This window comes from Protopterus annectens, chromosome 13.part0, assembly GCF_019279795.1.
Source record: "Protopterus annectens isolate FY-2018-M chromosome 13.part0, PAN1.0, whole genome shotgun sequence".
Lineage (NCBI taxonomy): Eukaryota > Metazoa > Chordata > Ceratodontiformes > Protopteridae > Protopterus > Protopterus annectens.
Window position 1 is genome coordinate 932,162,411 of NC_056747.1, and position 13,027 is coordinate 932,175,437.

The window sequence follows — 13,027 nt, forward strand, 5'->3', positions numbered from 1 at the left end:
AACATTATTTTATAGCATCCCTTCTGTCTTGTGGTTTCCCACACCACAATTCATTTATTTTTAATTAAGTGACTTTAAAGCACATGTCACTATATAGAGTATCTCTAGTGAATAATGTTCCCCCATCCCTGCTATGTGCAGGTGCCATTACACCACAATAAGTTATCCCTGGAGTCTATGTTTCCCCATCCCCATTACAGCATGAGAAGTTATTCCTGGTGTCTAGTGTTTCCCCCATCTCTGCTATGTATAAGTACCATTACACCATAAGACATTGCTCCTAGTGGCCAGGGTTGCCCCCATTTATGTTATTTCTGACTGTAATCAAATGAGTGAATAAATACATATATAATAGCCACAATTACATAGTTTAGCTGATTGCTGTTAAATACAAACAGTGCAACCTTTTACAACCCTTCCTGCATTGATATGCTCACCAATAATACCCATTCATCCATTCATCCTTACACACACACACACACACACACACACACACACGCACACGCACACGCACACACACACACACACACACACACACGCACACACACACACACACACACACACACACACACACACACACACACACACACACACACACACACCAACCCTTCCTTTCTACTAAACTCTCTGGACTTACTTCTCATATGGCCAGGTGAATGTGAGATTTTGGCTCAATTAATTAACACTGTCAGCCAAGGTAACTTATGCAGCTAAGCAATTCTCTGAATCAATCACCTGCTAAATATCTTGCCATAGGTTTTCTGTGCTGAGAGCAAATGGCTAATTAGTATAGACTGTTCCCTTAAAATACCTCATTAACAGCTGAGATAGGCTGCAGAGACAGCCCACTGTGGAGCTTCACTATGAAGTATAAGGAAAAAGAAAATATTAAAAGTCTGGTGAAGCACAGCGAATAGACTGCGTCTACTGTCCCCACAGTAAAGACAGGCGATTGTGTTCTCTTATATGGTGATTACAGATCTAGTGCAGCACAGCGAATAGACTGCATCTACTGTCCCCACAGTAAAGACAGGCGATTGTGTTCTCTTATATGGTGATTACAGATTAACTATAAAAATATGCACACTTTAAATGTCTGACTGCAATCAAGTGAGTGAATAAGTACATAAATAACAGCCGCATTAATATATTTCATCTCATTACTGTTAGATACACAGTGCAACCTCTTCTTGCACTGATGTGCTCACCAATAGCAGCCACTTTAATGACTGCTTACACCTCAGATCTCTGAATGAATAAATCAATAAATACATAAATAATAGTCCCACAGTTTATCTTGCTGGTGCTACAGGCTAACATTTATAATCAAAGTACAGTGTTCTTACCTCTATTTTATATATAGATAGATAATTAGATACAGATATTTTTGGTTTATTTCTACATTCATGTTCTAATCACTTCCATTGAGCCCATAAACCATCTTCTAGATATCAGGGTGAATCTTGTAAAGTCTGAGTTCAGCCCATCTTAGCTGCTGATGTTCATCAGCTGCCTTCTTGACAGAATACAGTGCTATGCAGTTCCAATATCATTATATTTCTGCTGACCATAGTGAGTGAAATTGTGACTTCCAGTGAAACCTCAATAATTTATTGCTGGTAACTCCAGGGTTATTGGTGGTTGTCATTCTAATGTTACCCCATGTCAGACATAACATGAAGGTGCTTCAAAACACATTCAGTTCTCAAAATTCAGACCCTATTTTTCATTCATTCAAAATATCTAAAACATGCAGACATTGCTTTCAGTTACAGATAATGTAATTTCTGTTGTGGAAACCTCTTACAGTTGACTATGCCACAAGCATCAAAACAGATGGTTCTGTCTTGAAATAAGGGTGAGGGACCAAAATGGACAACACAACAAGGTGTCTGGAAATTGTTTGAGTAAAATCTTTACACTTATGCCCTTGAGATGGTTGCAGTCTTAGTGACTCTCTCTGCACTTCAAGAGTTCCTTCATCTGTGAGTAATTGCTATTCACTCTGACAATATTTCAGTGGTTTGATATATCAACAAGCAAGAAGAAATTATCTTACTCCTATGCCAGGAGGTTATGAAGGTCTGGGTTTGGACCACCAATGCCAACCACTTTCTTGTGTCAGTTATATGTCACAGAGTATTCATTGCTCAGACTTGGATGGAAATTGGATCACCATTATTCTGTTTACCAGTCTGATAGCAAAGAGGATTGTCTCAGTGTTAGGGCAAAGGATTGCCTTAAAGGTTCATAGGTTCATAGGTAGGTACAAGGCTATCTGCCTGAAGGCATTTATAAGCCTAGCCGGAATTGTGTTGGCTTTTGCTGCCCCCTTAGATTAGTTCCCTATGCCTCTGTCCAGCCATTAAAGTGATCCCCGGGGTAAACTTTCTATTTCCCATCCACTCATCAAGGTTTCTCTTGAAGAGTGTTAGTGAGGAGCTCTGCCTAATGTAGATTTGAATCTTGTTCCAGAGCATGGGAAGTCTCTGAGACAGGAATATATCCCTCCAGCACGTCCTATTTATTGTTGTGGTGAGGTTTAGATCCCTAGAGCGTATGGCTCGAGGGCATATGGTTTTCTTTAGGTGGAGCATGTCCAACAATTCTGGGTTGGACATGGCCTTGTATGTCAGGCATAGATCACCTCTGAGTAGGCGATATGCAACCGAGTACAGCTGGAGTTTCTTTAGTCGAGCTGCATAGGGCATCTGTTTGAGGCCAGTGATCCTCTTGGTGAGGTACTCATGTGGTCTTTCCAGCTGTTGCGGGTGTCTTCTAAGGTACATCCCAAATGGGGCAATGTATTCTATGATGGGTCTGATGAGTGATGTGTAGAGGGGCACAATGACCTCTTTAGATCTGGATGCAAACCCTTTTGTGATTAGGTAGGTCACATAGAAGGATTTTCTAACCACTTTGGCAATGTGATTATCAAAGGAGAGATTACTATCTACTTGGGTCCCCAGATCCCTTATTACATCTTCCGTATTTAGGGGGCTACCACCTGTGTGGTAGTTTATGGGTACTTTGTTTTTTCCAAAGGGGATGAATATGCACTTTTTGGCATTTAGCTTGAGGTCATGGTTTTGACACCATGTATCTGTCTCAGTGAGACCCTTTTGGAGGATGTCTGTGTCAGCCGGAGAGTCAATTATAGTTCTAGTTTGCAGTCGTCTCTGAACTTGGTCAGCCATAGACCTCCTGTGCTTGCCTGTACCTCTGAGAAGTATATGCCAAACAGGAGGGATCCTAGGACTGAGCCCTGGGGAATGCCAATTGTAACCGATTTAGAGTCAGAACTAGCTCCTGCAACACCTACCATATGGGTTCTGTCCATGAGCCAGTTGGCAATCCATCTCATGACATAGGGGTTTATGTTCAGGCTGGTGAGCTTGAATATAATACCAAGAATGGTGTCGAAGGCCTTTGTGAGGTCTAGGTAGTATGTGCGTACCACCTTTCCCTTGTCTATAGCCTTGGTAACTGTCTCAAAGAAGTCCATCAGGTTTAGGAGGCATGATCTGCCCTTAACAAAGCCAAACTGGGTAGGTTCCCGTGTTTGGAGGTTCCCAATTTCTCTGTTAATGAGATCCATGATGATGCGCTCCATAGCCTGGCAAACCAAGCTAATCAGGCTTATAGAGCGATAGTTCCCAGGGTCTGTTGTGGCTCCACCTTTGTGGAGTGGAATAACCGTTGCTGTGCACAACTCTATGGGCACGTAGCCTGTGGAGAGGCTGAGTTTGAACAGTGTGTTTAGGTGAGCGGTTAGTTCATCTTTGAGCTCATGTAGGACACAGCCTGGGATACTGTCTGGTCCCATTGATGCTGTGTTTTTGGTTTTAGAGAGGGCTGTTTTCATCTGAATGTCTGTGATTTCAGGGGCACTATATTCTTCTGGTATGGTTATCGGCCCTTTTGGGTCTGAGAGGGGGTGAAGTTTGCACTGAACTTGTCTGCCAGGATGTTCGCGATATCGGTCGGTTCAGTGTATTTGTGCCATTCTGCACTAACTTCGAGCAGATCTGAGAACTGCCACTTAGATTCTTGACATAGCTAAAGAATGCCTTGTGGTTATCTTTGGAGACCTTGGCAATTTTTCTTTTGAAGCTAGTCTTTTATGCTTTTTTGAGGGATCATAGTTTATTGCTGATACTGATCAGGGACGTCTTACCTTCCTGGGATTTTACTCTTTTCTGTACTAGTTTCCTCCTTCTATTGTATAGCTTGTTTATGGCAGGGTCCACCAGACTGGTTTCCTTTTTTTGGAGGAGTGAGTTTTGATTTTGCTTGGGATAGCATGATCCATGCATTATTGTAGGTGCCGGTAGCCTTGAAGCTAGCACAGAAGATTAAGGCTATACGCTGTTAACAAGCTGCTCTATGTGGTCTGAGGTTTGATTCTCTCAGATTCCATTTACTTACTTTGTAACTCAAGTAAAACTGTTAACCAAATTGTATTTGCATTTGTTGACCGAGATAGTCCACTCGGCCAAGAAAACCCATTTTCATTGGAGGCCTGGGGAGAAAATCTCCCCAAAACTTAATTAGAATATACAAAGCATAAAGATAAGCTTATTACAAGGTAGAACATTAAGAATATAAAAAAACACACAGTATAGGCTATTATAAAATAGTTCAAAAATAGTTCACATAGCAGTAAGGGATACATTATATCAAATACTTAGTGAACATATTATGGTATAGGTTCAGGCTTCAACTGCTTTAAGAGATTACTAGCAGCCAAATTAAAGGAGTGGGTGAGTAAGAGAAGAGAAGTGGGGAAAGATTTTTGGGGCAAGATGTGAGGAATAGCTAATGAATGGTGTAAAGGCGAATGGGGTTGAGAGTGAGAAAGAACTAGAGAAGGGTGACAAGAGAGGGAGTAAATAGAAAAGAGTAAAGGCAAAAGAAGGGAAAGTGTGTGGCAGGTAAAAGAAGGTATATGTGGCTTAGTGTTGTATCACAATAAACTAACACAACTAGCAAAACAAATAAACTAATGAATGAATACATAAATAAATACCAGATGGAGGTCTGAAGTAAGAAGACATTATCTGTGTCCAATAACAGCTCCAGTGAGTGAATCATCCCGCTTCACTCTTCTAGGTGCTTGGCTGGTTGTACAGCACAGCCTGCCTTACCACTCAGAGAAGATTTATGTCAGGTTACTTCAAGTAAGTTGCATGGTTCTTCACAGATAAGTGGTAATTAAGTCCAATAAAAAATACACAAGTATTTTAACAAATTGTTGAGTTGGGTGGACAAAAAAACCTTTGATAGTAAGTCCTAAAGACTGATGCTACAGACCAGGTAATTATAGGCCCATCATAGCAGATCTCATTTATTCAAGCATGGATAATACATACAATATTTCTGACACTTACCTTCTATTTCACATTCCAGTGTGTCGTCAGACCCCACTATATAATTTCCATATTCATCTATTTTAGGGTAAGTACCAGGAGGGCAGGTAGGCTCCAGAAGTGCAGTTGTTGCAGCCTCTGTTGTCATTTCAGTTGTAGTTGGTACTGTAGCAGGCTCGGTAGTAGTTGCTGGAGTAGTGGTAGTGGTTGTTGTAGTTGCTGGAGTAGTGGTAGTGGTTGTTGTAGTTGTTGTCGTAGTAGTAGTAGTGGTAGTTGTTGTTGGGGTAGTTACTGGGGCTTTAGTTGCTTTCTTCATTACTTCCAAAGCAGAATTATGTCTCCCTCGGCCATTTGATATAGGCTTACTGTGCTTCCTTACAACAGGTTTGCTTTCCCAACCAGGTCCCAACATAAGGACTCCATCAGGGCTTAGAACTGGATTTCCTTCCTGATCTGAAACAGCAGAAATTCCACTTAGTTTCTTAAAGAAATCATCAGGAAATATGTCATCATTGCTGTATCTTTATTGTCCTACAAGGTGTAAATTTCCATCATGTTCAATCTACTTGTTTACAATGCAACAATATTTCAGTTTGAGTTCATGGAGAGAAAAGTAACCACAACCATTAGAATGCAACATATCTGCTGGTGATGGTACAATGATTACTACAACTGAAAAATAAAGAATATGTTTTATTTCTTGGAGTACTTTTAGGAATAAACAGAAATAACAGATTTCAATTAAGCAAAACTAACAGTCTATTAGAAGGAAAAATTTACAACAGCTAAACTTGGTACCTGGTACAAAAATATCGGTTACTGCAGATGTCTAGCTGGGTTTGTCACAGATGAGATATTGCCGTGACATAACTGCCTTCTTCTGAAAAAGCAACACTACTTTCATTTTCTTATCACAGCCCCTGATTCCTGTACTATTTATTAAATGCCATGTAGTCCTGCTTTATTTTGAATTAGACCCAAATTGTATTGCTAAGAACTGTACGTGCAGCCTGTGATTGTTTGCTTCTTCCAGTGGTTGGAAATACATTTTCTATAAATGCTGAATTTAACACAATCGAATCACATAGAGCCATATTTTTATATCATCGAGTGGCTAGCCCTAACATGGCATGCAGTCTGTGGTCTGTGTTCTTACATCTTGGGGGATACTGCACTAGATGCCCAAAGCAGTTGGTCTATACAACTCTTCCCCCCATAGAGTCAGTGCTGCTGCCCACAGGTCCATTTTTGAGTGAGTTTGAGATGAAACACTCAGCATGTTTTTTTCAGGGGTGTACAGAACCCCACAAAGAAACAGGGAGAACATGCAAACTCTAAACAGGAATTGGCTGGAGGTCAGAATCGAACCTTGTACCTTGTGCATGGAGGTGAAATCCTTAACCAGTATGTCAACTGGTCTGGATAGTGACAGTTGACACGACACCTTGACCCCATGTAGACAATGGGAAAAAGGGGGTTGATGACGATGATGACGTTGAATTTAATACACTAGCTCCGGTATGTTTGGTAAGTACCTCTTTGTATAATTTATTACTAAGTAGCTCTTTGTGTAATTTATCCAGTTTCCTGCTGATTGCTCTGCTGGTCAAGATGGTTTACACCATTATACCATCTCCTCTTATGCCTACATAAAACGGGACTAATTCTGGTCATCTGTAATCATGCACTAGCTAACGGACATGTTTTGGACAAGCATTTTTCCAGGCATATCATTTTACTACCAACCTTTGCTCACATATAGACATTGCAGAAAAATCCCAAGGACACCTCCCACAAGGAACATGGTCAAGAAAATGTTCTGTTAACAGCTTGCGCATTTTCTTAACAGAGTCTGCTGCACTCTGTTTTTCATCAAAGTCTCAGCTTCTTAACTGCAGGAAATTTCAAACATAAGAACATCAGCTGTTCCTTTGCTGTGTGAGATGTGCTTAAGTAAAATATTTTTTAATGCCAAAACTTTCAGATATTCCAAAAGGTTTGGTATTAGGTGTGAGCGAAATATGTGTTTGTGAGTGTGGGTTAGAATAAGTCTAGAAAAGGGATAGATTTATTGCTGCGTGTGTGTGTGTGTGTGTGTGTGTGTGTGTGTGTGTGTGTGTGTGTGTGTGTGTGTGTGTGCGTGTGTGCATGCGTGTGTGTGTGTGTGTGTGTGTGTGTGTGTGTGTGTGTGTGTGTGTGTGTGTGTGTGTGTGTGTGTGTGTGTGTGTGTGTGTGAAGGTACTGGAGTATGTGTGCAAGTGTTTCTAGTTTAGGGTTAGACTAAGGGCTTGGTAAAAAGACAGGTTTAGAGTTCTATGTCCATATGTATGTATGAGAGAGAGAGAGAGAGAAAGAGACAGAGAGACAGAGCGACAGAGAGGAAGACAGAATCTTGCATAGCAGCAATGTTAGGGAAAGGGCTTTTGGTAAGTAAATGTTTTGGGTTGGAGTTAGAGGTTGCTGTAGAGTTAGGGCTAGGACACAGGAATAAGTCCTCCCATCCATCCTTATTTATTGAAAGGACCTCTGTGAAACATTAAAATAACCTCAGTAGCTGTAATCTCCTGCTATTTCTTTTCAATAGCCTCTGAGTGCTGCCTTGTTGCCTTTAGGTCCAAATAGCAGTGAATGCTAAAATGGGGACTCTAAGAAGGATCCCTTTATGTTCTCAGAGAAGTTAGATAAATATAGCCAAGCACAGAGAGAGGCTGTGGTGGAGACCACAGGCTGAAATTTCTGATGAACAGGAAAAATGGAAAGACCCAACCCATCAGAAATACTTGGCAACACCTGAACTTAAAGAGGTGAAGAAGAATAAGTGGCTAGGGGAGATGGAAGGGACCACAACACTATGGGAGACTGAAACATCAATGTAGTGAAGAAAGGGCAGGAGGAGATGGAAGGAGCCACAGCACTATGGGAGACTGAAACAACAATGTAGTGAAGAAAGGGCAAGAGGAGATGGAAGGAGCCACAGCACTATGGGAGACTGAAACAATAATGTAGTGAAGAAAGGGCAGGGGGAGATGGAAGGGACTACAACACTATGGGAGACTGAAACATCAATGTAGTGAAGAAAGGGCAGGGGGAGATGGAAGGGACCACAACACTATGGGAGACTGAAACAACAATGTAGTGAAGAAAGGGCAGGGGGAGGAAGGGACCACAACACTATGGGAGAGTAAAATATCAATGTAGTGAAGAAAGGGCAGGTGGAGATGGAAGGGACCACAACACTATGGGAGACTGAAACATCAATGTAGCAAAGAAAGGGCAGGAGGAGATGGAAGGAGCCACAGCACTATGGGAGACTGAAACATCAATGTAGTGAAGAAAGGGCAGGGGGAGATGGAAGTGGCCACAACACTATGGGAGACTGAAACATCAATGTAGTGAAGAAAGAGCGGGAGGAGATGGAAGGGACCACAACACTATGGAAGAGTGAAACATCAATGTAGTGAAGAAAGGGCAGGAGGAGATGGAAGGGGCCACAACACCATGGGAGATTGAAACATCAATGCAGTAGACTAAGGTAAATAAGACTGACCTTCGTCCATGCTTTTGTTTTCTTTTGCCTCATTTCTATTTAAATAATTTTGGATAGAGAAGGTAGTTTTTGAGCACAGTATCATATAAGCAGTGCAAGGTCTTATTAAAAGTGCAGCAGCATAGATAACAAGAACCACTGTGACTTGATGTGATGTAAATGAGGCACAGAGTACATTTATTAAAAATGGAAAGCAGCTTCCTGTAAGTAAGTTTAAACTTATAATGAAAATCCAGGATAATTGTAGGAGAAGACAACAAGAAGGTATAGAGATTTTAAAACAAACAAGTTAATATGGGCAATGAATTGGGGCAGCATTAGCTCTGCTCTCACTTAGCAGTGTGGCAAATAAATGCTGAACACAGGAAATGGCCAACCTAGTCACCTGGCTGGATTCTGATACAGCTTAGGGGAAGTCCACATGCACTGGGGGAAAATAATTTGCTAAGATGGAGAAGCAGAACAAAGGAACATGTCCTGCACATATCCTACTGTCACACAATCTGAATATCAATATCAGAATGCAGTCAGTCCCACCGATGCACAGATGAATGCATGTTGGAAACCATGGGATATATGGGTACATATGCACGTATGCATGCATGTATGTATGTATGTACGTATGCATGTATATATGACTTCTGTCATTGATGACTGCATTAACAAGACATTTACAACTAAGGAGTTTGTGGTACATTAATATCATTTTCTTCACGAAGATTTATAAATATTTATTTTCATTCTTTAAATGATTATTTTGCATTTGGAATTCAGTCTTCATTTGTAGTAAAGAAGCTGTATTTCAGTCACTGATTATATGCTTACCAACAACTGTTTGTCCGTCTCTTCCCATCTTCACTTTGATAGGGTTACCTTGTGAATCCTGGAGGTACCTTCCTTCCAAATCCATTACCAGCTCTTTATCTAAATCTATAATCTGTATAAATGAAATAATAATGAAAATATTATCAAACAATTGTTTGCTTAAATATTACACCAGTTAATTAACAGGAATGGAGTTGTAGTCCTAACATTTGTTCGGTAAATACTTCAAATTTAATATTCACATACTAAAGAGTCAAATAGTTTCTATTGAAGTAATTGCATAATACAATTTTTGTGGACTTGTTTAGTCTGCATAATCGTGGTGATCAGATCACTGATCATCGTATTCTACAATCGGATACTACAGTCTAGATTACTATGCATATTGATATCATCAAAACTAAAATACAGTCGCGTACCTACTGCTCAAATGATAACGTTAGTCCTTTTGTTCATTTTCGAAAGGTGACCCTGAGTGAGCTTCTAACTGAGTAAATCCTGTTCAGGTAGGAAGAAGTTAATGAGAAGGAAATTTGGAGTACAGTGGTGCAAACCCGACCACATTAAGTTTGTGAATACAAGCAGATCATGTCACTGGAGAAGACATTCCCCTTTCCCTGAGGCACAGTAACTTTGCAGTTGATTATATTAAGTACTGGGGTTCAAGACACAAGACTCACTTCATTAGGGGGGGTGTGGATGAATTTGCCCACATGCAAAAGCACAGTTCAGACACTGCTTCAGTTTCTTTTCTTATTTTTCAAATTCCAGTGGAAATAAAATCCAGACATTTGTCATTGTGACACAGATTCACTTGTAACACTGACCTTTCATCACCTGATGTAATAGAGTAGTGGTTCCATGCTCCACTGTTAATTTAAACATGGCGTTTTACTAAGGGTTAGCAAGTGGCATAATATCATAACACTTTTATCTATAAGGCTATTTATACCGTAGGATGAGTCATTACTATTCCTAGGTCTACAGCAGCATTGCACTGCCTCTGCTAAAAATACAATCACATATACACACACACACACACACACACACACACACACACACACACACACACACACACACACATTCAGAATCAATGGCACTCAGTCTGTTTCTGTTATGTTTTCTTATAAACATTTATTGATCTGCATGATTATAAGCATTTTTTTCAGAAACTTGAACATGTACATTAATATCGATTGTTTTTGTTCAAATAAAGATAATTTACCACTAAGCTCTCTCTCTCCAACTTCTTAGTAAATCAAAGCAGTAACTTTGGGATAAATTCAGAAAGGTGACCTTGATGTATAAGGCTGGTGAATACCTCACAGTGACCATTCCTGATTCAGAAACAGCTCTACTGTGGCACTGCATCACTTTATGGTACAACTCCATGGCCGGCTGTCTCTCCAACGTACTGCAAATGACAATGAGGCATTTGAGGAGGGCAGCCTCTGCTATTCAGGCAAGTGATCTCACCACAGAAATGACTGTAGCAGGGCATTATGCAGCTGAGTGTAAGTTACTTTGGCAACCTATGTTAAAGAAAACAGACAAGCGTTTGTGTTCAGACAAACATGCTATGGAGTTTAGTAGACAGGTAATGGTGTGTGTGTGTGTGTGTGTGTGTGTGTGTGTGTGTGTGTGTGTGTGTGTGTGTGTGTGTGTGTGTATGTGTGTGTGTGTGTGTGTGTGTGTGTGTGTGTGTGTGTGTGTGTGTGTGGCTGCATGTGTGAGTGTATTTGGAAGAATTAGTGGTGTAAGCTGAGAGTGTGTGAGTGTGTGGGCGGGGTCTGCATGGGAGTTTGCAGTACAGTGGGTTAGTTAGAGGATAGGTAGGGTAGGAGTGTTCTCTGGTGTGTGTGTGTATGTGTGTGTGTGTGTGTGTGTGTGTGTGTGTGTGTGTGTGTGTGTGTGTGTGTGTGTGTGTGCATGTGTCTGTGTGTGAGTGTGTGTGTGTGTGTGTGTGTGTGTGTGTGTGTGTGTGTGTGTGTGTGTGTGTGTGTGTGTGTGTGTGTGTGTGTATGTGTGTGTTTGAATGTATGCATGTATGAGGAGATAGAATGAGGGGTGCCTATGCCAATATGATGCATGGGGTGCCAGTGTTGACTACCACAACAAAGTTCTGATTTGCACTCATGGTAGTCAAGGGCCAGAAGTGCAAAATCAGCACTTTCATGGAATAGAAAACTATTACGTTATGCTATAACATTTCTGTCTTTAAAAGAAAGAGTATTACGGCTAATTCTGTGTAAGAAATGAAAAAGACCAGTATATCATACTTAACTAAAAGAATGAAAGAAAACAGATTTTTTTAGTGACCAAGGGGGAAGTCACTAACAGGCTGAAAATCTTTTCAAATACTGTTATATTTCCTTTTTCTAATAATTAGCAAATCTGACTCCTGCATTTTAGCTCTTCATTGCAATATAGTTGTGTAATAGTAAGGCATATATAAAAGGGCTAAGTTTCTGAGGGTAGGATGTCACTCAGTATGTCTGTCTCCAGAAATGGAGCATTTCATCAAAATCTGAACCACAAACAGTTAAATAGCAGCCCAGTATGAAGTGGAATACAAGCCCCAATATCCCCCATTCAGGTGGCAAATTGCCTGCTTCCTCATAACATAATACATGTCACTTAGAGGAGAGGCTTCATGCTACATGAGCTGTTAATCTGCTTGCTATAGTCTAGCATTTGATTCCCTCTGCCTCTGTTTGCCTATTGTGTGACTCTCAGCTATTCTACACTTAACCATACAAGACATGGGGGCAAAGCTCCTGAGTGGTTTCCTGGGTTACATGCCTAGTAGCTTCCGATGAAGAGTCTCCAAGGTTGTACAGTCTTCAGGGACATTTGGCAGTTCTAATTAAGCAATGCATAGCTGAACAGGGGCTCATATAGTGACAGATCACAGTGTGCATCCAAAGCAACCTTGTCAAACTGGTGGAGATATCACACATTTTGGCATACAACTTGATATCTTTGGGCATCACTGAAATGGTTATTACAGTATGGAAGAAGTTCTTAAGGTTTTGACACAAAACTCACAACAGAACCATGTTATGCTCCAAATGGGAAAAGCCAGCAGGAATGGACTAAGAATCTGCATGGACAGACTACAGGACTTCTACTGTGTTCAGTAGGAGATGTTCTTCTGGTGGTTTCAGATGGAACAATTTCCTGTCTTCTCTCATGCATGAGTCAGAAAATAAGCCGGACACTTTCTACAGAACATAGTATTAACTGATTGAAACCATTCTTGTTAACCCCTGAGAGAGTAATCAAA

General features: G+C 40.7%; 1 protein-coding gene across 2 annotated transcripts in view; it reads right to left on the reverse strand.

Moving 5' to 3' along the window:
• Nucleotides 1–13,027, reverse strand: part of FNDC1 (fibronectin type III domain containing 1) — a 541,793-nt gene that overhangs the window by 252,589 nt on the left and 276,177 nt on the right. For both annotated transcript variants that reach the window (XM_044054699.1, XM_044054698.1), the window contains exons 11-12: nucleotides 9,742–9,853; nucleotides 5,391–5,822 (exon numbers count right to left, since the gene is read on the reverse strand). In XM_044054699.1, coding sequence (XP_043910634.1) covers nucleotides 5,391–5,822; nucleotides 9,742–9,853 — 544 coding nt within the window. The remainder of the gene's footprint in view (nucleotides 1–5,390; nucleotides 5,823–9,741; nucleotides 9,854–13,027) is intronic.